The sequence below is a fragment of the Limulus polyphemus genome, unplaced genomic scaffold, assembly GCF_000517525.1.
Source record: "Limulus polyphemus unplaced genomic scaffold, Limulus_polyphemus-2.1.2 Scaffold803, whole genome shotgun sequence".
NCBI lineage: Eukaryota > Metazoa > Arthropoda > Merostomata > Xiphosura > Limulidae > Limulus > Limulus polyphemus.
The window spans coordinates 334,481-357,262 of record NW_013666413.1 but is presented as its reverse complement, the minus strand read 5'-3'; the positions used below and the strand labels follow the sequence as shown (position 1 = coordinate 357,262).

At 33.9% G+C, this 22,782-nt stretch overlaps 1 protein-coding gene across 3 annotated transcripts in view; it reads right to left on the bottom strand.

Moving 5' to 3' along the window:
* Nucleotides 1–8,360: 8,360 nt before the first annotated feature.
* LOC106460607 (synaptotagmin-15-like) overlaps nt 8,361–22,782 on the bottom strand; it is a 49,490-nt gene continuing 35,068 nt past the window's right edge. For 2 of the 3 annotated variants that reach the window (XM_022387369.1, XM_022387368.1), the window contains 5 exons: nt 22,420–22,544; nt 20,139–20,272; nt 17,562–17,723; nt 16,419–16,536; nt 11,124–13,949 (listed from right to left, as the gene is read on the bottom strand). In XM_022387369.1, the coding sequence (XP_022243077.1) occupies nt 13,612–13,949; nt 16,419–16,536; nt 17,562–17,723; nt 20,139–20,272; nt 22,420–22,544 (877 nt within the window). In that variant the 3' untranslated portion in view covers nt 11,124–13,611. Of the gene's footprint in view, nt 10,869–11,123; nt 13,950–16,418; nt 16,537–17,561; nt 17,724–20,138; nt 20,273–22,419; nt 22,545–22,782 lie in introns of those variants that run through there. The other variant, XM_022387370.1, reaches the window with a different exon arrangement.

Below are 22,782 nucleotides of genomic sequence, written 5' to 3'. Positions count from 1 at the left end.
AAAACTAGTTTATTCTTTCTCGATACAACTTTTGTAATACACAGAATTTCCACAGTCAATTTAAACTTAACAACCTTTATAACACACGCTATAAATCACAGTGATTCACACACTTTACTTACGGAGCCTACTGTTCGCTTGAATCAATTATCCATCTCTTCGATCTATCTGCCAATCTCGCTGGCTTTCTTTGCCAGGCTTATATACTAGAAAAAAGAGGGCGCCTCGGACAAACTAGAGTTGCCAGGAAAATTCATGATTCTTCTAGAAACTCCAGCGCGCATGCTCCCAGCGTCGCGTGATTTCCGCTGTCGTAACAATATATTTAATATAATTAAGTTGCCTTGTGTGGTATGATAACATTTTAAATGCTTTCTCCATGCTTTAGTTATATACAAACTGTTAAGCCTTTTTTCTTGGGTGGAGGGGTATTCAGTTTCGATGTAATGGCGGCGACACATTGGCTTGGTTGTTAGGGCGCAATCTGCGTGTCGGTTGGGGTAGAATTCCTGTCATTGAACATGCACATCCATTCAGCCGTGGGAGTGTTATAGTGTGACTTTCAATCCCATTATTCAGTGGTAAAAGAGTAGCCCAAAAGTTAGCGATGGGTCGTTTGATTAGCTACCTTCTCTCTAGTCTATCACTTCTAAATTAAGGATGACTAGCGCAGATAGTCCTCGAGTAGCTTTGTGCGAAATTCGAATACAAAAAACAAGACTACAAATGGTCAGCGTATCATTGTAAGATTTCAAAATATATACATTTTTCAAAGGTTAATGCTACAGTCAAATGCTCTACTGTGCACACATTATTCTTATGCATTTTAAGTCCATCAATTAATTATATGCAGTTTACAATTATCTCATCTCTGCAAATCAAATAACAAAATAAGACGTTTCGTTCAACCAGTCAGGACGAAAAACAAACCTGACAATACTGTAAAAATAAATTAAAAACTTATACCCAAGTCTTTAATTTCTTACATAACTACATATAACTTCAGGCAATGTAGGCTAAATGTTTAGTTTTAACAGAATTTTAAGTAACCTAGATAGACAAATTATTTGTCCCCCTGTGTGACAGCGTTAAGTCTTTGGATTTACAACAAATCAGGGATCGTTTTCCCTCGATGAACACAGCAGATAGCACGATGTGGCTTTGCTCTAACAAAATACACCCACACACACACAAAGTATTTAGCTCAAACATTTTCCACCTGGTAAAGGTACACATTCGTCTGTTTGCAATATTATTTATGATTACGTTTCCCCATGGGCCAACGATAAGTTCACAGAGGTTCGATTCCACTTGTTTGACCCAGCACAGAGAGCCTATTATACAGATTTACACTAAACAGATAAACCAAATCAATTTTTAATTATTAAGCATGATGATATTTCAAATATAGTGTGGTTGAAATACTATTAATTTACACTTTTCCCTTATTCTTGAAAATCCCTTAGGGGCTAGATTAAGAATATAGTGTTAAAAACGTAATATGCCTAACATAATGTCTTATGACAAGTATAATTAATTGTAATGATGCTTCGCCAGTTTGTAAATGGCGTTCACACCAGAGCAATTGTTATTGCAACAATGGTGTATATAAGTAGTTTTCCGACCAGTATTGTCTTCGTTATATCCCATCTGGTCTGAAGATTTCTGGATTGAACAAAATACATCGTCGCTAATGGATATGACGAATCTAATGTTAAAATATAATTGTCCTAACGTAATATCAAATAACAAGTATAATTAATTACAGTTTATTATTACTAAAAATAAAACATTTTTCGCTGTGTTGGGCTTCTATCGTTCTTAGAAAACTGGATAAAACAGTAACAATGGGTAATTGCTTTATCAATGTACTTTCACTCAAATTATTTTTTAAACGTTTCATTATCTATTTAAATTCTTATACTCCCTACTTGTGATTTTATACTTTTTTTACTAATTTCAACGAAAGTTTTCCTTGGTGTGAGAAGAATGAAGAGTAACTGACTAACTACTGTTTGCCATTTATTTCTCAGTGGCACAGCGGTATGTCTCCGGACTTACAACGCTAGAATCCGAGTTTTGATACCCGTGGTGGGCACAGCACAGATAGCCCATTGTGTAGCTTTGTGCTTGATTACAAACAAACAAACAATTGTTCCATATGTAATACTTAAACATAAATAGAAGTTGAAGTGGTGCCATCTTGTACCAATATTTACAACATTACCTGGCTCATATTACTTTTTATTTTTTCCATTGTATTAAAGTCAGTTCTGGTTTCCATAAGCTACGAAATGTGTCTTTTTTATTTTATTTACATTATGCTCATTAAATGTTCCCATAATGAATTTTTGTTGCTTTACGAACTTGTAGACCCACTTTTAGCTAATAACTTTTTAATAAGTAATTTTGTTTATAAGTACTCATCTTCTCTAGAGTATTATTTTAATGTATTTTATTCTTTACACGTGTTAGAAGAAATGGGAAAATGGAAAATAATTCTTTATCTCATTTATAAACCTCACCTTTTAGTTTCAACCTATTTTATTTTTAACTTTATTTTACGGAACTAAAATAGATACTTTGTTTTATATTTTCTTTATTCTTATTTGTTTGTTTGATCATTTTTGAAATAAGTGTGTTTTGAAAATGGACTGCTTTGTAAGCTCTACAGATGCCTCAGTTTTATGAGTCTGTGCAGATAATATATCTAGAAACTGTCGAGAAAAAGTGAAATTTTGAAAACCCTGTTGTGAAATAAAAATTAATAAAATTAACTTAATTTTAAGTTATACTATGAATATCTTGATTAATTACTATCCATGTACTCTCACTAAATTATTAGTTGATTAAGGTTATGTTTATTGGCGTTGTGCAGTTTGTTGTTGTTGTTAAACACTAAATAAATCCATCAAGGATTTTTCCTGTTGATCTGAGATTAGGTGGAACATACACATAGATATATTGATTCACTTGTTCTAACAGACCATTTTGATGTTATGTTCTTGTAGTTCAAGTATTTCTCTTCATTATGGCCTATAAACCAAAACCTATTGGATAGTTTCATTAATCTTTCTTCTCTGACTTTTAGCTAGTAGAAGACATTTCTACCTTAGGCCCAAGAAAACAAATTGTAACATCCAGCTTAAGTTTACTGTACTATACTATCATGCTAGGCACTACATAAATTTAACCATCAACTGCATGTGAGTTAATATTCTGTACTACTAAATAATGGTTTTAATCCTTTATCAAAACACCTGTTCTTGTTCTTTAACTAAATATTCACTATATTCTAATGATAAGAAACAGTAGCTCTCTCATACTGGCACTAATGTTTTAAATCTTGAACATATTTTCTCGTGACTAAAAGTGTAATAAAGGTTGACGGAATTATTTTAAAATGATTTGGAAGCCTCACTTCGTCGTTAGAGTCCATGTCATCACGTCCAGTCATGCTCTGTCTCACAACCGCGATTTTGACCACAGCCCTACGGGCGTAGTTTCCATTGCAAATGGGACAGTATTTAAGCTGTTAAGTCCAAAGCATGACTTTCTTCCCTGCTTGCTTTAGACATTCAATCTAGTTACGAGGAGGACGCTTTCCAGCGCCCGTTCTAAAAATTTAATCGCACAGCAAACCATAGTCACTACGTCTGACAATTTAACTGGCATGTCTCCATATGGAATAGCATGAATACCCGTTTAATTATCCAGCTGACTGAGGTATGCAACGGCTGAACGGAGACATATCGTGGAAGTAGCGTGTGCACACGTGACATGTGTCGCTTTTCTAGATGAAGATCCTCATTGACTATCTTTGGTTCTGTTACCTGGAACATTCGGACGACTTTTGCCACTGACCTTTGTATTCGTGGACCCTTATCTGTTAGAAGACGCTGCACTTTGCTTACTCCGGGTGGAGTACAACTTGTTGTAAGCTACTTTCTTGATGGTACTGTTTTCCAAATTGATTCATACTATTTTGTTTTACAGTGCCATTAAGTGCAAGAGATATCCCCATTTTGGAAATTATAAATTCCGGATCTGATTTTTTGCGTTGGAAGGCTGTTACATACCCTTCACAAAAACGACCAATTTTCGGTAGCATCACACTACATACATAATGCCAAAAATTGTCAAAATGTAGTTATGATACATCCGTTTCATTGCAACTTTATAGCTATTGTGGTTTTAGCGTGACTTGCTGATTTGCACAACCAAAATAATTTTACTATAAAGTACTCAACCGTCTGTATAATACATGAAGTTTTTGTCACTTTTAAAATCTGAGATATGTATAACTAGACTGGGTAAACTAGCGGTCATATATATTAACATAGTGTGCTATTGCTCTGCGGACATTTATTTGGAACCTGCCACATACTGAATAAGACATATATTTGTACGCATTTCGTTATAGTAATTTACAGTATTACATTTATATACTTCAATATGTATTTTAGTTATTTATAGTATTAACTAGAATAATATATAACATTCAATTTCTTAAATACTAATAACTGTATTGACCAATTGTGCTACGCATGGTACATGAATCTCTACATGTGACAATTCTGCTATTGTGCTTGGTAATATCGCTAAGCAGGCACAACATCGACAGGTATTTCCGAGTTAAGGACCAGGAATACTTCTAGCAGCGATGGTACTCAACTGATGATAACCTAAAGAAGAGTGGTCATTTTGGTTTTTTTTTAGTTTACATGTTACTGATAACACAGGTCTGCGATGGTTTTGTTGTCTGGAAATTTTTTAATGTTCTACAGTAATTTCTGTACGCTGAATCCAAAAATGATATCCATTTTTCTCCATCACGTACAGATTTTTCCCAAAACGTCATATGTACTTTTACATAAGCGAATCATTTTCATCGAAATCGGTTGCAATTTTGTCATGCTTAAAATGTTGACAAACACTGGCTATAGATTTCTCTAGATCAATCGCGACATGAAAGTCTTATCGATCGTTCTAGAACCCACAAGAAACACGCCACTAGTATTTAAAAGGCCGCATGACATATCATTTCTGGATAGTATTTGTTTGTGCGTGCACTTTGACATAATTTTTTTTTCAATATTAGTTATTCGTCGCTATGGCAACAAGAGGTTGTGTAATGACCGAAACACGTTCAGTTATGTTTGTGGTAAATTTGATCTAAGTAAGAGTTTTTTTTTCCGATTTGTAAACATCCTTACGTGCTAGAAAAAAAAACGAATATTATTTTCAAAATCTGCGTAGTTGAATTATGGAAAATCAATTAATAAAACCAAAATAATTTATATGAACTTTAAATTCGCAGACTTGTGTTAATAAGACTATTTATTATTCTTTACGATTACTATTACTATTGTATAATTTTTATCAGCTTTTCTGATGGAATTTATTATACAATTGTATTTCTCGTATCTTTGTGTTGTAACTGGGGTAAGTTAGCACATTCTGAGTGCATAGAGACTAGCTTGTTGTACTTACAGCTCTACTATACAGTGAGTAGTCGTACAACATAATAAAACTGGCTGAATAATATGATGTATTATTAACTAAATATATTTATTATTTTAAGTATTATATAAACCTTAGAAAAGTTATCTGCTGACGCCAGTTTTCAGATTGGTGATCCATGGTTTGACATTGATATTCCCAGTGGTTCAACCGTTGCTGTGGTAGTACAACAAAGTAATTTTGATACCGGATGGTTGTGAAAAGTTTGTTAATGGAACTCGTGCAGTATTCAGATTGGTAATGGCAAGCTGGGGTCTGATACCGGTAATATTACCGGTTCTGGAAAATTTTCAAGTTTTCACCAGAAGCAATATCATACTTATGCTAAAACTAATGCGAACGACATTACCAAACAACGCAATAAACTTTTAACACAATTTTCTATTGATACAGATATTAACAGTCATGCAACTCCCAGTTTCTCCTAAAGTCACCTTGTAAATACGACATTACCAAACAACGCAATAAACTTTTAACACAGTTTTCAATTGATACAGATATTAACAGTCATGTAACTCCCAGTTTCTCCTAAAGTCACCTTGTAAATACAGATTCATAGTTGAAACCAAAAAATCCACTACAAAAGATTTATCCCTTTCAATAGTTAAAGATCTTAAGTACATCAAAGAACATTCAAACAAAGATTGCAGCGTTATTAAAGAAAGGACAGGTATTAATCCATATATAAATATCGAAAATGTAACAAATGCAAGCAAAAGTTAAAATGTTTCACAGTTAAATTTGTCAAAACATTTTATTTCAGCAACCTTCATATCAGCCTATCCTTACACGAAATTAGTTAAATACTTAAGTTTGTAATTAATATCTCTTTTAAAAACTGAGGTAAATTAATGATTTGCATAGATGATACTAAATGCTTTTTTTTGATAATACTCATCATCAACATAATTACAGTTTTACATGAATGACTTTATACAAGTCTTAAATATTTTACTTAACAACACATTCGTATGATTATACATCTCTAAACGAACACAAAGCATGCCAAGGGGTGGTAACTTTAGTTCACAAGGAGAGGATATATTTCTTTTTGAACTTCAACATCAATAAATCACAAAACGTCTCAATAAAGGCTATCATAAAGCTTTACAAATTAAAAGAATAGTTCACAAGTAGAGGATGTATTTCTTTTTGAACTTCAACATCAATAAATCACAAAACGTCTCAATAAAGGCTATCATAAAGCTTTACAAATTAAAAGAATATGTTAATACATCGACGACACAGCTGTACCAAACCTATCAAATTTTCTTGACATTTCTAATGAAGCATACTAACCCAACAAATCTAGTGCATGAAAAACGTTCAACCAATACAAATGTAGCAAACTACTTCAGTTTAAACATTGGCATTATCAATCAAACATTTGACCTCAAGGCTTAGAATAAAAGAGAGAATTTAATTTTAAAGCTATAATTTTCCCATTTCCAGACGCAAGCAATCCAAAGAAAATATGCTATAATGCTTATCTATCACAACTCATTAAATCTGCTAGAATTTGTTGTAATTTGGAAGATTTTAACGAGTGAGCTAGAACACTAACACATAAAATTTTCCTTTTAAAAAACTACACACGCCAGTTTTAAAATGTTGTGTTAAAAAATATTTATTTTTTAACTAATATATATAACACTGACAATTTCGTCACTGTTCAGACAATCTCCAATAACGATATTATGAAAACTGATTTTATAATATAATATATTATCTATGAATTATGCATAGTTTTCTTTATCCCTTCTTTACATAATACAATACAAACCTAAACATTCTACCTTTAAGAGCTATTTTATTCAATTCTGATATAAGTTATGCCGAATCAATTTTTTTCCACAGTGTGATCGTTGACTCAGTGTAAATCGTATAATTAACATGTTCAATACAAAATAAAAATAACTTTCTTTATGCTAGACGTACGTACTCCAACACAGTCCTAAGCATTTAACCTTTCACACTTATCATTTTAGTCAACTCCGCCAAGGTTTTGCTGGGTCAATTATTCATCACAGTGTTGTCGTTGACTCAGTATCGGTCACATAATTAGCACAGTCTCTTTAGGATATAAGGAACTTTCTTTATCCTGTCCTTATAAAGTAAAACAAAAGTCTAAGCATGCGTCACATGTTAGAAATTTAAAACTGTATCTGCTGTATATAACTTTCCTCAAATGTTTTGCTAACTATTCTTAAATTATCTTTTCTCTTTTAAGAACTGGTCACCTGTAGTTTATTCTGTTTAAAACCCTCCTCCCCTTCCTTTCAAGCCTGGCCATTTGGCAGACCTTCTTTAGCCAATGGTGAAAAAATTATCATAAATGATTACTAAAAAAACCTAAGGGCCCTTTTACTTCTGAATGAGAATAAAAGTCAATTATTCGAAAGTACCCCCTTTTCTAGATCTTTCAAAATTTACTTTCTTTAGCAAGATCACCCTCAAAAGTTATGGTGGATTGTGTGGACATCTAGCTGGAAGTTAGTAAGTAAGACGAAAGTTCGAGTGTAATTCTGTAATTTATAGTAATTTGCAGTTTTAAATATAAATAATTCAATATTTATTTTAGCTATTCAGAGCGATAGCTATATTTAATATATAACATCGAGTATCTTAAATAGTAACTACTACATTAGCTAAATGTGATAGTCATGATACAAGAAGCTGAGCATATGACAATTCTGTTTCAGTGTTTAGTAGTTTTGCTAAGCGGGTTCAACCTCGTCAAGGGTTCTTGGGTTAACGGCCAAAAAAACTACAAAAGTTTTTTGTAGTTTGCCTGTTAGGCATAATGTAGACTATTTATTATATTATTAATTGTGATTTTTATTGTACAATTCTTAGCAGCTCTTCTGGTAGATGTTATTACACATTTAGTATTTCGAATGGCAATGATACTAAAATAGATAAACAACAGAAATATGATCCAAAACTTTGGAAGACTGTAAAGACACAAATGTAATTATGAGGTTTTATTTAACATAACATGATACAATCTTGTCAAATTTACTTTTCATTTTGCTGCAAGGTGAAATAGATCTTAACAAGCTTCATGTACATAATACTTAACATTTAATGACAAAAGTTTCAAAAAACGGAACGTATTTATATATATGTATCACATTTTCATATCACCGAAAAGTTGAATCACTTTTACATGCGCGATTACAAAGTATAGGATCTTTGTAGTTAAGTAAATGAATTCTATACACTAGAACAATGCTTCATATTTCTTTTTGTTATTCAACTAGGTGTTCTATTTTGAATGATGCAATTAACAAATTAAATCGAATAATTCCAACAAGGATTGCAAAGATATTCTTTGATCTTTCTCCTAGTGGATAAATGTAAAAAATAAATGATTAAACAGAGTTATATTAATCCATAAGTGTGCTTTTGAGAGGATTTATATATATATATATATATATGTGTTCTTGTTTGTTTCATTTGTCTCTTGGCAAATCATTGTCAGGTTTCAATGATATTCTTTCATTACTTCAAGTCTGTTCACATAGGATTAAGTTCCAGACACAAGAAGTTCACGTGTAATCCAAGCATATAAGCAAAATTTTATTGGTCCAACAATGTCTTAATTTTAAAAGTAACCAAACTCTCCAGAACCCTCAGTTGCAGCTCATTATAATCTCCGTTAACTATGACGTAAGTTTCATTTTCAATAGCAACATGTAGTGCTGTCAGGATATATTGAGTAAAATTAGAAGAGTTCTCAAGTTTTACTGGAATATGTTATTTTATACGAGCAGACAACCACCTAACTAGTAGTGGATCCCACATATCCATTCCGACAACGAGAACAATGTAAATTCGCATATAACAAATCATCATTTTACTTCGACTCTCATCCTTAAAATGAAATAGATGTAGTATTCTAAAAGAGTGATTTTAATACAGTAAATAATCAAAATTCTCATAATCTAACTCGTTTATGAATTATCATATAAAGTCATGGTGCGAAACTATTGTGTTATGGCTTCAAACCTTTTTATTACAGATGCTATGTCGATGACACATTGGTTATTTTTAGTTAAGCATGAACATTGTGTGAAGCTACTTTTTCTGGATATTTCAGGGCATATTCCACAATATAATTTTTAAGTGAATCTTCACAAATATTACAAATCGGAGGTTTCCGAGTTATATGCTCATACTATTAATTACACTCCAACAGTATTTAAATAACAATTTAAGAAAGGTTTACTTAATCGTATTTAAGGATTATAAGTAATTAAATTAGAATAAATCGAATTTAGAAGTTCTGGAACTTAACGAAGTTAACAATAAATTCAACTGCACTAACATCATTGAAATGTTCAATAAGTGATCATCCCTAAAAATTTAGTTTGATGTTCTTGAGATGTTTTGTCCGATATTAATTCACATTGTTTGTGAACTTGCTTGTTTGTCCGTGAATTCATGGGGCTAGAAAGACCAAACTTGGTAGGCGGGCTTGGGGTGAGATGGGAGTGTCCTTATATATGTGGCGTTGTTACCTTACCAATAGGGAATACAACGCGCCTGAAAGGCTACGAAAACATGATGGAGGTCTATGAGTATGCCTTCACAGATCTTGAGTTCTCGGTCATCACTCTGTTTGAAATCATGTTCATATCCTCACTCACAAACTCGTGTGGTCAAACTCACCAGAGGCGGTTGCTCTAATAGTTATTTATTTTTTAATATATTTTTTCGGGTACGGATTCACTTGTGGTACCTATAGATGGAAACGAGGTTAACGGAGGCACTTGATCGGTACATTAGGCCATTTGTGTATCATGAGGGTGGAGGGGGAGGGGGGCTTTGAATTCTGCAATAGAACTTAGGTATTTTATATTATTGGTACTAACGTATGCATGACAACAACCTGTTAAGAAGTCAGCATTTTAAACAGGGCCACAAATTCTAACTAAATGTGCAAATTAAACCATTTTTTAGAGTGAGAAATTTATTTCTTTGAAAACAAATTTGAATATCATAACAAAACGTAAGGTGTGAGATACAGTAACAGGTGATTGCCTACTCATACAAAAAACACACTCCAGGAAAAACCTATGAATCTTACATTAGTCAAGGAAGGTATGAGAATTCTCAAGGATTTTCTATATTCTGTGGTACAACAAAAATGTTTCATATAAATAATCTGCACCTATGTTTTTTAAATATTTGAAAGAGTTCTATTCGTTTGTTTGATACTAAAGCCATAATTTTGAGCAGAAATACAAATTATTATTTCCAAAATTGTCCTCAATATCTTCTAGTGTTTTGACATTTGTAATAAATCTCGTTTGCTTTGAGTAACGGTGTTATTTGTTTTCCTGAAAAACAAACAAACAAAAATTAAATAAATTTTGTATTTACTAAATCGCAAACTCAGCCTTTTTTGCTTGTAGAAAAACTACACTTTCTTCATTTGTTTTCAATTAATTTAACCTTTAACAAAACAGTAATAGAAAATTTTCAAAGTCTCTCAATAAAAACAAAAAAAGAATAATCAAGAATTGAGGCCTAATAAATTACAATAAAGACACAAACCGTAATATTATAAACATAAAAAATAACAATTACAAACTGTTTTAATAATAACACTACACCATTAAGATACAGTTAAAGATAGAGATAGGCCTAAAACAAAAATTGAACTGAGCAAATGCTTTCACAATTAAGCCAATTTATGCGAAGATAAAGGCTATTTGTACATGCAAATGTTGTCCAGGGGCTAGTAAAACTTTGTATACACTTGGCATGTTTGTTTTAGAATTTTTACACAAAGCTATACAAAGGGATACTTGCGCATAGCCTTACTTAATTTTGAAGTGGGCTAGTTTAGTATGACCGAATGGTGTAATTTTACTGTCACTTCTATTACACACCCACGGCCCCAAAGTGACGAGCGCATTTTTGCAGCAACAGAACATGAAATTTGAATTGTCGTAATCACAGTTCAGGCACGCTAAACACTAGCCCACTCTCGGTCCTTGGTTACATAGGCTAAGCTATTTCATATCTGCACAGTGAATGCAAACACGAAGATCCCTCAGAATCCCAAGTAAGTAAGATTGTAAGAGTACGTATTTCATAGGTTTCTGTCACGGAAATTATGGAAAATGTTAGTGTAGCTCGTGGTAAAGTTTTGGATGTGGTGGCCATATGAAAATCACCTAGGAAAGCAACAGCGAAATGCAACAGTGGGCGACCGAAAGCCCTAAACGACAGAAACCACAGAGTTCTGGCACATTGAGCGAAGAAGACACGAAGTATTATATATCAGAGAAATTGAACAAACTACGGTCACACAGTATAGCGTATTCATAAATCACTCCAAACGGAAAAATACAAGTGTTGTTATCCTTGCAACTGGAGCTTAGACAATGAATTCAGGTAATATTTTCTGGCAACCCATATTTCTTACTCGGTTTGCGTGAGGTCGCATTTATGTATCCTCCTGAACAGTAGAATTCAAAATACATCGTACCAGTAATGAAAGGAGGAGATGGTTCTGTAATGGCGCAAACTACTTTCTGTTCGCTCGGATTTTAGCCCCTTAATAGCAAACTGACTACCACGGGCTATGCATCTTATACCCCCAGATGTTGCTCGTGATGCATTATGGCACCGCAATAAATGGCGTCTTCCAAGATGATAGTGTTCCAATCCGGAGCGTCAGAATCTCGAGGATGTTTCTCAGAGTACAATGGTGAGTTTACTTCTACAGTCATCTGACCTGAATCCAATTTAAACATTGTAAGGTCTCTTGGCAAGCCAGAACCAAAGTCAATTTCCCTCTTCACAGACATTCACCAACTATAAAAGTTAATCATACCTTATTGAAATCATATCGATTCTTCTATGCTTGGTGCGGAAGAACGTCCGACACCTCTCTAATACACGATAAGCAGTGCTCAAAATTCGTTGTCCATCTCTAGTGTTTGATAACATTAAGTAAACATTTTCAGAATTTGTAAATACGATTTATCATACAAGAAAATATCCATGTAAAAGAATGAGATCTGCTAGATACAAAATATTAAAGTTTTAGGAAGTGATAAAATGTTGATTTTGTAATTCATGTTTGCAAAAAAACATTGGCGGTATTGTTATTGACATATTCACTGCGAAAAAGAAAAAAATTAATTTAGAAATATATTACAGAGCAGGAAACAGATGGCGATACAAGGTTGTTTAAAGTTAAGCACAAAGCTGCACAATGGGCTATCTGGCTCTGCCCACCACGGGTAGCGAAACCCGATTTCTAGCGTTGTAAGTCCTTAGACATACCGCTGTGCCACTAGGGGGCAGATGATACAAGAAGATGGAGGAAGTATTTACTCGAAACTTTGTGTACCGTGAAACATTTACAACTTGAAAATAGACATTCGCTTTTAGATACATGCAAAATAGAATTAATTTGTGCTTAAACTCTAGTGATAATTTTTTAAATATTTATACGAAAACCCAAAAGTAATAGAAAACGTGTAATGTAATTTTAGACAAGATTTTGTAAAACGGATAAATCTATAAGAAAATATGAAACATAATTGACAAATACATATTTAATACATTATTATTTAATTTATTTGAAGTACTTCAATAACGTCACCTAAAAATATCATTGTTATTTGTGCATGTTTGTTTAATTAGCGTGTTGTATATCGTTGTTAAATTCAAAATCTATGACTAATTGTTAAGGTTTCCGAAAATATTTACATTTTAGAAGTAAAAGTTTATATTGTTTGAGTTTTTATAGAATATGCTTAGAAAGTGTGTAGTATTCAAATACAGTTTTTGACTACGTACACCTATATTCACTGCAAGATTCAACTGCTCTTGTTTATATTTGTAACCTTCTTTACGTCTAGTATATCATTCTATAATGATAGATGTAATTTGACCTCTTATGTTTTGCGTTTAAGCTCAAACTTAACAGGTAATTGAGCAACGTCACCAGATACCTTGTGAAGAAATGTTAAACCGTGTTTGTTTACATGATAAAGAAATATATTATGTTATCATGGTTTCAGAGTAAAGATATTGTGACAGTTCTACATTTTACTACATTACTTAATTACTAGTTATGGATTCGAGATTATGCCATTTCGAAATTTGGTTTCGAGGGTTTGTCAGCATTTCTTGCCAATGAAGAAGTTGCTCTCCTCGAGCGTACAAAAATGACCCAACCACAACTTTACCGTAGGGTTCATCTCTGATTAATGGGGAGGGGCCTGCCAAGTAAACGGTAATGCCAAAACTACAGGCATCAAAAAACCGATCAGAAACGACGAAGTTGAACTGTTCATTAACGATTATCTCGCTGTCATTACTGTTTGTATGATAAAGATATGTCCGTTTGGTCTTCATCATCTTTCGTCCATGGAACAGCTGGATTTTCACAAAAACCCCTACAAAAACAAATAAAAGTTTCACTTTTGGTATCGAAATATCTGTTTTTATTTAAATACTTTGTTTACGTTTTTTTTTTTATTCTCAGAAAGTTTCTTTGTTTATAATTTTTGCGCAAAAATACATAAGGACTATCTGCGAGTCAGACGTGGTCTAGTGGTTAAAATTCCTGGTTCGTGTTACGATGCTTCAAAACTGCTCTCCACAATTTATGGCAAAGGTTTACCTTTGTGTGAAAATCATGAAACAAACAGTTTTAGAGAAAAGCAGCTAGTTAACAGCACCAACCGCTAACTCTTGAGCAATTATTGTTTGACCGAATAGTGAGATTTGACTGCCTTACAACGGGCCCGGCATTGCCAGGTGTTTAGGGCACTCGACTCGCAACCTGAGGGTCGCGGCTTCCAATTCCCGTCCCACCAAACATGCTCGCCCTTTCAGCCGTGGGGGCGTTATAATGTGGCATTCAATCCCACTATTCATTGGTAAAAGAGTAACCCAAGAGTTGGCGATGGGTGGTGATGACTAGCTGCCTTCCCTCTAGTCTTTCACTGCTAAATTAGGGACGGCTAGCGCAGATAGCCCTCGTGTAGCTTTGCGCGAAATTCCAAAACAAATAAATAAAGCCTTGCAGCGCACTCATGGACTCAAAGGGCAGAGCGTGTTTTTGCGTCAGCAAATCGCAAAACATGAACCATGCACGTTAACTACAATGACATGGGGCCCTTTGTTTTACAAACTACTGGGTGTGATGATAAAGATTTTGAAATCTTGAAAAAGAAATCTGCATTTTAAATGAAAAAACTACTTAAAAAGTTTGAAAACAGAAAGGACAGAATGCTTTACCTTGGAGTTGAGTGCTTTTTCTTGATTCAAATGTTTAAAAAAACAGCTTTTTACTGAGCCACAACTTAAATCGCGAGTATCAACAAGCCTTAATAGGTCAATTATAGAATTGGTTGAAAATTTATACATAACTAATGAGAGATGTGAGAGATCGCTTGTATGAGTTTATATTCTTACACGTCAACATTTTCAAGATGGTGAACAATAATGAGTGTGAATGTATATTTTTATCATAGTGATCCATATTAGATCTCTAATGACGCCCAGGCTTACTTTCTTTTCTAGTTTACGAAATAAAAAAATGCACTTTCCAATGAGTAAAAAGTCAACGTTTTTCGATACTTAATTTATTTGCTTGTTGGGTTATTGTTTTTGTTTTGAATGTGAATATTATAGTCATTATACGTTGGATTCTGTTGAAGAGGATAGAGCTGGTATTCTCTTGTCGAATTCTGATTCTAAAGGGAAGTAAAAAAGCCAAACAGAGATAGTTTTGGTCATGATGGGACGTGGAACAAACAAGGTATAGGCTGGAGCCACATTATCTTGAAAAGACTTGGAGTAAAGAAGATAGGAAGCTAGAGCCGCATGTTCATGATAAAACTTGAAGTAAACACGGTAAGAAACCGGGCTTATGGTCATGGTCTGGTACAGGTTAGTAGACTGGACCACATAGTCTTGGCAAGTCTTAGAATAAAAATCAAGTTACCCACAGATGATCTGTATTTCCAACACAATGTACAAATTAAGATAAATGTGGAAGAAGAACATTTGCAGTTAACGTGATTTTTATAGCAATTTCTAGGCCTATTGATTTCCAGTATTTCTTCGGCTTTCGGCGTTTAAGAAGTAACTTTTAAAGACTTAAAATAAACAGTAGCTGACTTATAGGATTTTATGAGATTTAAAAGAATAGGGTAAAAAACAAACAAACAGAGGCTTTATGTACTGAATGAGATGTGGACAGTCAAGATATGAGCCGATATTCGAAAGGTTACATGAGACTAAGAGTAGTACCTTGGATAAAGAAGACAAGACAATGGGGCTTACGAATCTTGTGGAAGTTGGAGTATTTGGCATAGAGTCCAGAGGAGTTATTTTAAGACTCAACCGTCAAGTAAACAGGTTAAGAGAATTGGGTAAGATAGTACTGTGTAATAGTTTTGGTTTGACTTGGAATAAACGAGTTAGGACATGCTCTTGGTAAGACTTGAAATAAGCAAAAAAAAAGTGGGAAATTGAGGTTTTATATGTTTGATGAAGTTTAAACTTAACAATTTGTGGAACCAAACAGTTATTTTCAGAAAAATATAGTTGAAAACAATAATGAAACAAAAATGTTGATTTTCTAATTCTGTTTTATGTGTTTCTTCTTATCCCTGGTTATCTAATGTGTCAGTGTAAGCCTTAACATTCACACCGTTAACTTACTAGTCTATTCATTAATCGAGAAGGAAATTAAGGTATATAATTTCTTTCCTAAATTAGCCAGTGACGATTTTCATTTCATATTCACGTACAAAACAGCAGCATTGAAAAATAAACTTTGATACAGTTTATCTTCTTTTGAGTAAAATAAAAGCACAATTCTTCATTTCAAATCGCATAACTTCTTGACTTACCTGCTTCACCACTGTCTATCCCAATGATATTTCGAATTCTTTCCACCACCACTTTAATTCTGCTGTTAAAGGGGCTACAGGATAGGCCTACTTGAATCTCTCCCAAAGAACTGTTATTCTTTGTTGTAAAAATATTTTACAATTAGCCCTTGTAAGTTATAATCATTTTATATCAATTAAGTAAAAAAAAAACAAACAACGAAATATCGTTCAATAAACATATAGTGATGCTACATTACTTTTAAAAATTTATTGCAAGTAATAAATAATGCTAGTATACCTGATGTGCTTTTCAGAAAATGTTGTAAAATTCAGAAAGTTGTATAATATTTTTGTGAACTATATTTTTTCTTATAATACAAGTTTTAAGATAGGTTAAGATAATTCAACATCTTACGTTATAAGTTCTATGTGAGCCTTTAGATCATCTTTCAATGTCAAAATGTAAACAAATTTCAACTTTGCTCAGCCCATTCTTTACCGAGTGTTCCCCTGGTACAATTATCAACTTACATCTTCCAAAGACCCGCCAGTAATGAGATGGTTTGAGCGTAAATAAGAAGATTCGGAACGAAACAAAATATTTAACCTGTTAAAAATTATATAAAATCTACAAAAAATAATATAAAGAAGAGAAATTTGCAATTGGGAGTAATGATCATTCAATTAATACTCAAATTACCTATTTTTTTATACACCGCTCAAAACCGGTAGGGTCCACATACTGCATCATCATGAGAAATAGCATATCTATGCCTGTTACAACACTCAGCATAAGTGGCTGACCAGAAAAAAAAATTCACTGAAATCACCCATTTTTCTATGTGAAATACGTATGAGATTCCAATAGGAATTATTGGTATTAGTTGCAATATTGATAGTATGTTACAGACTTCTATATTGTTAGAGGCCCCTGTAAGGGGCCCACAAGCAATTTGGTGCATACATAGTTTAGAAAAATGCATTTGAAGAACCATAGGGTCCTATGGAACCCGTCGTTGATAATAGGATTTAAGAGATATTAAAATAATAAATCACTAGCGCGTGTGTAAATCAACTAGGATTTTTAATCCCCTGTTGTTCCAGACATTTAAACGAACCATGAAAGATGCAGAGATTTTATAACATTTTTGCATTGCCTACTTGAGTAGTGGGCTCCAAATTTCTCCAGTTGACTATGTCATCATGAAAGTTGATCTTTCCTAATGGAACAAGAACGTGACCTAAAGAGTGACGAACTTTTCTTTTATCTACGTCATAAACAGCCAGTCTCAAGGTTCTATCGGCAACATCCTCCTTAGTTACCTGTAAAATAACAACAACAAAAAACGAGATATAAATTAAATGTTCAAAACAGAAACCATGTAAACGTAACGTTCATAAAAATATCTATACGAAGCTTTCCCCTGAAATATACTACAAATGTTTGCTATACTTCAAATTAAAATTAAGCTTTCGTTATAAGTTTTTGTTCTGCTACGCTTTTTAATGTTTATTAAATGAAAATGAATTAACGTTGGTTATTCTCTTACACACAAACAAGCTAAGGAACGCCTCTAATTTCCTAAAAAAAAAGGGGAGAAGGTGGAAAGAGAGATCGTGATTGAACTACGTTGGAAATGACATGTGCATATCCGCTTGAAAAAGAATTCACGTATAAATATTCAAATATCCCATACAGGTATAAGAGTAGGAAACCTTCAATTTAAGGCATTTGACCTTCTAATGTGCCCACCAGTGGCACAGCGGTATGTCTGCGGAAATTCAACGCTAGAAACCGTTTTTCGATACCTGTGATGGGCAGAGCACAGATAGCCCATTGTGTAGCTTTGTTAGAAAAAAACAACAACTTCAAACAAACAAATCTCCTAATGATAAACTTTTGTACTATTAAACAGCTTGAATAGTGTTCCCGCAATAAACATGGGCAGTTGATTACACTCAGAGGATAATCTAATGTGGAAGACTCGAAACAGGACAGAGTCAGAGACAAATTGGTCTCGACTTGGAGTGATGAATCTGATGTATAGATCGTTTCCAGACACGGGGAATATTTCTGCTAGATCTAGGACGGGTCGCTACTTGATTATAACAGTGATCTAGAACCGTACATATCCCCACTGGCCAAGGAAAATAGGAGGGTATCAACACCAGCTATTTCCAGATAGCTACATTTGGCCTGTATTTCGAATAATAAGCCAGTCTCATCGTTCATAGAGGAAAAAATGGTTTTAGGAACATCTCAGTTGGAGCAATAATAGATGAACCAATGTTCTGTTCACCATTAGATCAAGGTCTGGAGAATACGTCGTGAACGGTTCTTGGATTGCTGTATTCGGAAACGGTGAAACTTTGGAGGTGTGGAATATCGGTCTGGGCTGGCATCTTCATTATCGTTGTATATATCTAAGTATTGCAGAGTTGCTATATAAATGCTCTGAGGTATACTGACGACATCCTTGAAGATTATGTGCGTTCACATGCTGGTGTTCTTTGATATTATTTTATCCTAAATGGATGATAATATCAGATCAAATAGAACCAGGATTGTGGCGAATACCTTCTGTCAAATGAAATCGAAAGATTAGAGTAATCGGCATTTTCTCCAGACCTTAGTCCGGTTGAAAACGTTTGGAGCGTCCTGGGGAGATGTGTAACGGACTGAAATTACCAGATCTATTCCTTTCTCAGCTAGCAGTAGTTCTGTTTGAAGAGTTGTCACTAATTCTACAGAAATTGATCAACTACAACATGCTCAGCAGCTCGAGGTGGTCACATTCCTTAACAGTAGACTTTTTGGCGAACTTTTCCATATTGCACATTGTTTATCTTGATATAGTTTGTCCAACTTATGATTCTGTTTCAAGGTTGTTGTTTTTTTCATATGCATCGTTCACAAGTAAACTGTATATCTTAATTTGTAATATACCTGGATGTTTTGAAACCATAGGTTCCTTAACTTTTTTGTCCTCTGGTGGATCAGCGATAGGTTTAAGGACTTACAACGTTAAAATTCAGTGTTCGATTTCTTACGATAGCCAGAGCACAGATAGCCCATTGTTTAGCTTCGCGCTAAAAATAAGCTTTATTGATGTACGTATAAAGGTATCGACCAACTTAAATGTCTTTCAATTTAAATATTGTTTAGTGCTATAAGAACAAGCTAATGTGTTGGGTCTTGGAGCTTACACAAGCCCCCAGTGGCAGAGCGGGATGTCTACGGACTTACAACTCTACAAACCGGTTTTCGATACCTGTGGTGGGCAGAGCACAAATAGCCCTTGGTGTAACTTTGTGCTTAACTACAAACAAACAAGCTTACACAAGTATATTTTAAACTTATAGTTTGACCTGTAATCTAGCTTCAGTCCAACTTCTGAAAACAAAAAGCTACTCAATATGCTACACGTATTAGTTTGTGCTTACAATACGCATAAGAAATAGCATAAGTATTATTATATGACAGATTTGTGCATTTTTCTAGACCTTTTAAAACTGATAATGTTCGCAGTATTTTTTTATTTTATTCTGTATTAGTTTCATGGCTTAGAGAAATAGAAATTATATTGCATAGTCCATGTGATTTGTTTTTCACACACATATTCAGACCTAATTCTGAATCAAACAGATATTACCTTCAGTAACGTGAAGGAACTTCAGGTAATAAAGGCAAACGTTTCTTAATTCTAACAAATGTTTAACGCTATTTGCGTTTCTTACCGAAAACTTGAAGGTTTCATGAAACTTGGGATTTAGGGTCCGCCTGCGAACTTTCGATTGTTGACAGTTCTCCTCATCAGGTAGAAGGTAGAGCTTAACAAAAGGATCCCTGGGTGTCTGGTTTGGATTCCGTCCTAAAACAATGATAAAGTAAGAAAAAAAATTAAATTGTAATTAGCCTAACAACGCAATTTCATATTCCATGCTAGTTTCTACTCATTAATTAGTATTACTACGATTAAGAATTAATTTTCTTGCTTTAGGTCCTTATTTATGTGTTCGTAGCGCATGAGATGTTCCGTATTATCTCTAAATATGCTTAGACAGATAAGTAAGTAAATACTGTGCCTAGCATAGTTTTCCTTTACTATATATGTGCACATGTTCACAGACCAACTAAAACCATCACTGACTCAAAGAACTTTATTTTTGATACATGAAAGAAATCAAGTAAATCCTTTTACTCTGTACATTTGTTTGTGTATCTACGATTCGAGTTAGCGCCATATTTATATAGTAAATCAACTGCTTGCCATTGCTACTGTTGCTCGGCTCGTATTTCTAAGAAAGTGTGGGTGAAAGTAAAGAAGGATATGTACTAGTATGTCAGCTACACTACATCTGCCATATCCAGTACCGACGAGCCCTTTTACCCAATACCAGAGCTCATTAGGTCGGCTGGGATACGACATACACAATAGTGGTCTAGGCGGAATTTATATAAATAATTTTCATGACCAACGACTAATCCATAGCTTTTCACAATACATCAACTGTGACATCTAGATTATATCTTTAACGCACCTCTCTCTATCCACCTTCGTTTATTACTGTTTGAGTTTGATATAGACTTTTGTTTTTACGCCTATCTTAATACTCTTTTAATTTCGAATGTGTGTGTGTGTGTGTTACAGGCTGTCCAACCTTTTTAGTTATGTGTAAAACACCTCTATTTGGCTAATATTTTTGTTGATGTCATACGAAACATTAAAAACTCATTTTAGTAACAAAATCAAAACCGATATCAGTTGAGAAATGTTCTTGTCAAAACAGCAAAGCGGACAGTAAGATATGTCATGTCATCAAGTGTGTGTAACTTTGAATGTAAACTTTAATTTCTACATTTTCAACATGTTTCAGTAGTTCAGTGATTCCCAAAACAACGAGAGGAGATATCTCTCAGATGTGTTCTCCTGTTTGTATTTATTTTGTTAGTATTTCATTCTATCAATTCTCAATAATAATAATAATGTCGTAAGCGTCTTAATTTTATTAACTGTCTTAACAAAGTGATTAGCGTACCGAGCTGTGTATCGGGAAGCCGAAAGGTTGAAGTGAAATATGTTGCTAAGCATGTTCCACATTCAGACTGTCTTCATGGGCGACGAGTTGTTACTTATAGTTTTTTTTTCGTCTGGTCATCAGTTCCAAATTAGAAATGTCTATACGTGTTCCTTACAGGGTCTCTGACATGGCTATTCAACATATTTTCGTATAAGGTGCCGTTTAGGTTGAAGATACAAAATACTCCAGATAATGTCTTGTTTTCTATCAAAGCTAGTTGGTATTGTAATAGATAAATTTGCTAAGTTATAAATGTCACTTTCAACTCTTAACCGTTCTTCTTTTACTATACGCCCCCAAGTAGCACAGTGGTATGTCTGCGGACTTACAACGCTAGAAATCGGGTTTCGATACCCGTGGTGGGCAGAGTACAGATAGCCCATTGTGTAGCTTTGTGCATAAATTAAAAAACAAACAAACTCTTACTATACTGTGAGTTAGGTTTATTCTTTAGTATCTAAAGAGCTAAATCCGCTATTCTTATTTTTCTTATTGACAAGAGAGGCTCCTCCTGTAGATCAGCGGTACTTTTATGGAGTTAGAGCACTAAAATCCAGGATTCGATTCCTCACGGTTGAAAGAACGCAGAACTGTGTAGCTTTGCACAAAAACAACAACTTGGAAAGATATCCCAATCCTGCTCTCTAGCAGGTAAATATATTAATCTTAATTATTGTTAATATTTTTATTTATAAAAAAAGAGTGCGAAAGTTGTGTTTTCTAGTGAGTGATGGACTAAACATAACATTTAGGTACTTAATTTCAATTATTGTTAACCTTTTTTCCAATATTAGAAATGGAGTCTAGTTCTGCCCTCTACTGAGTAATATCTTTATCATAAAACATCTGTGCTTAGTCTTAAACATCCTTAATTTTCTTTTCGGCATTAAAATGAGAGCTCAGTTGTGGCCTTTGATGAGTAAGGAGCAAAACGTACCTGGTAAATTCTTCGCTTTAACGAGGGTCACTTCTAGTATTTGATCTTCTTCGTGGTAAAGTATAGAGAACCATATTCGACCGTTCGGAAAAGGAGATTCCACCAGCTCATCGTCTTGGATATTTCTACAGTAGATAAACGTAAAACGCTATCAAATTAACAAATTACGGTTCTTAAGTCGATATATTTTCATTCAGTAATCTTTAATCATGTGTACTTAAGATTCAACCATAACGTATAAGCTATAGACATTCATACTTCTAATTCTATCTGGCTAGGTGGCTAGGAAGCTCCACTCGTATAATGCGGGTTCGAATCCCCCATTCCACCAAACATACTCGCCCTTTCAGCCGTGGGGGCGTT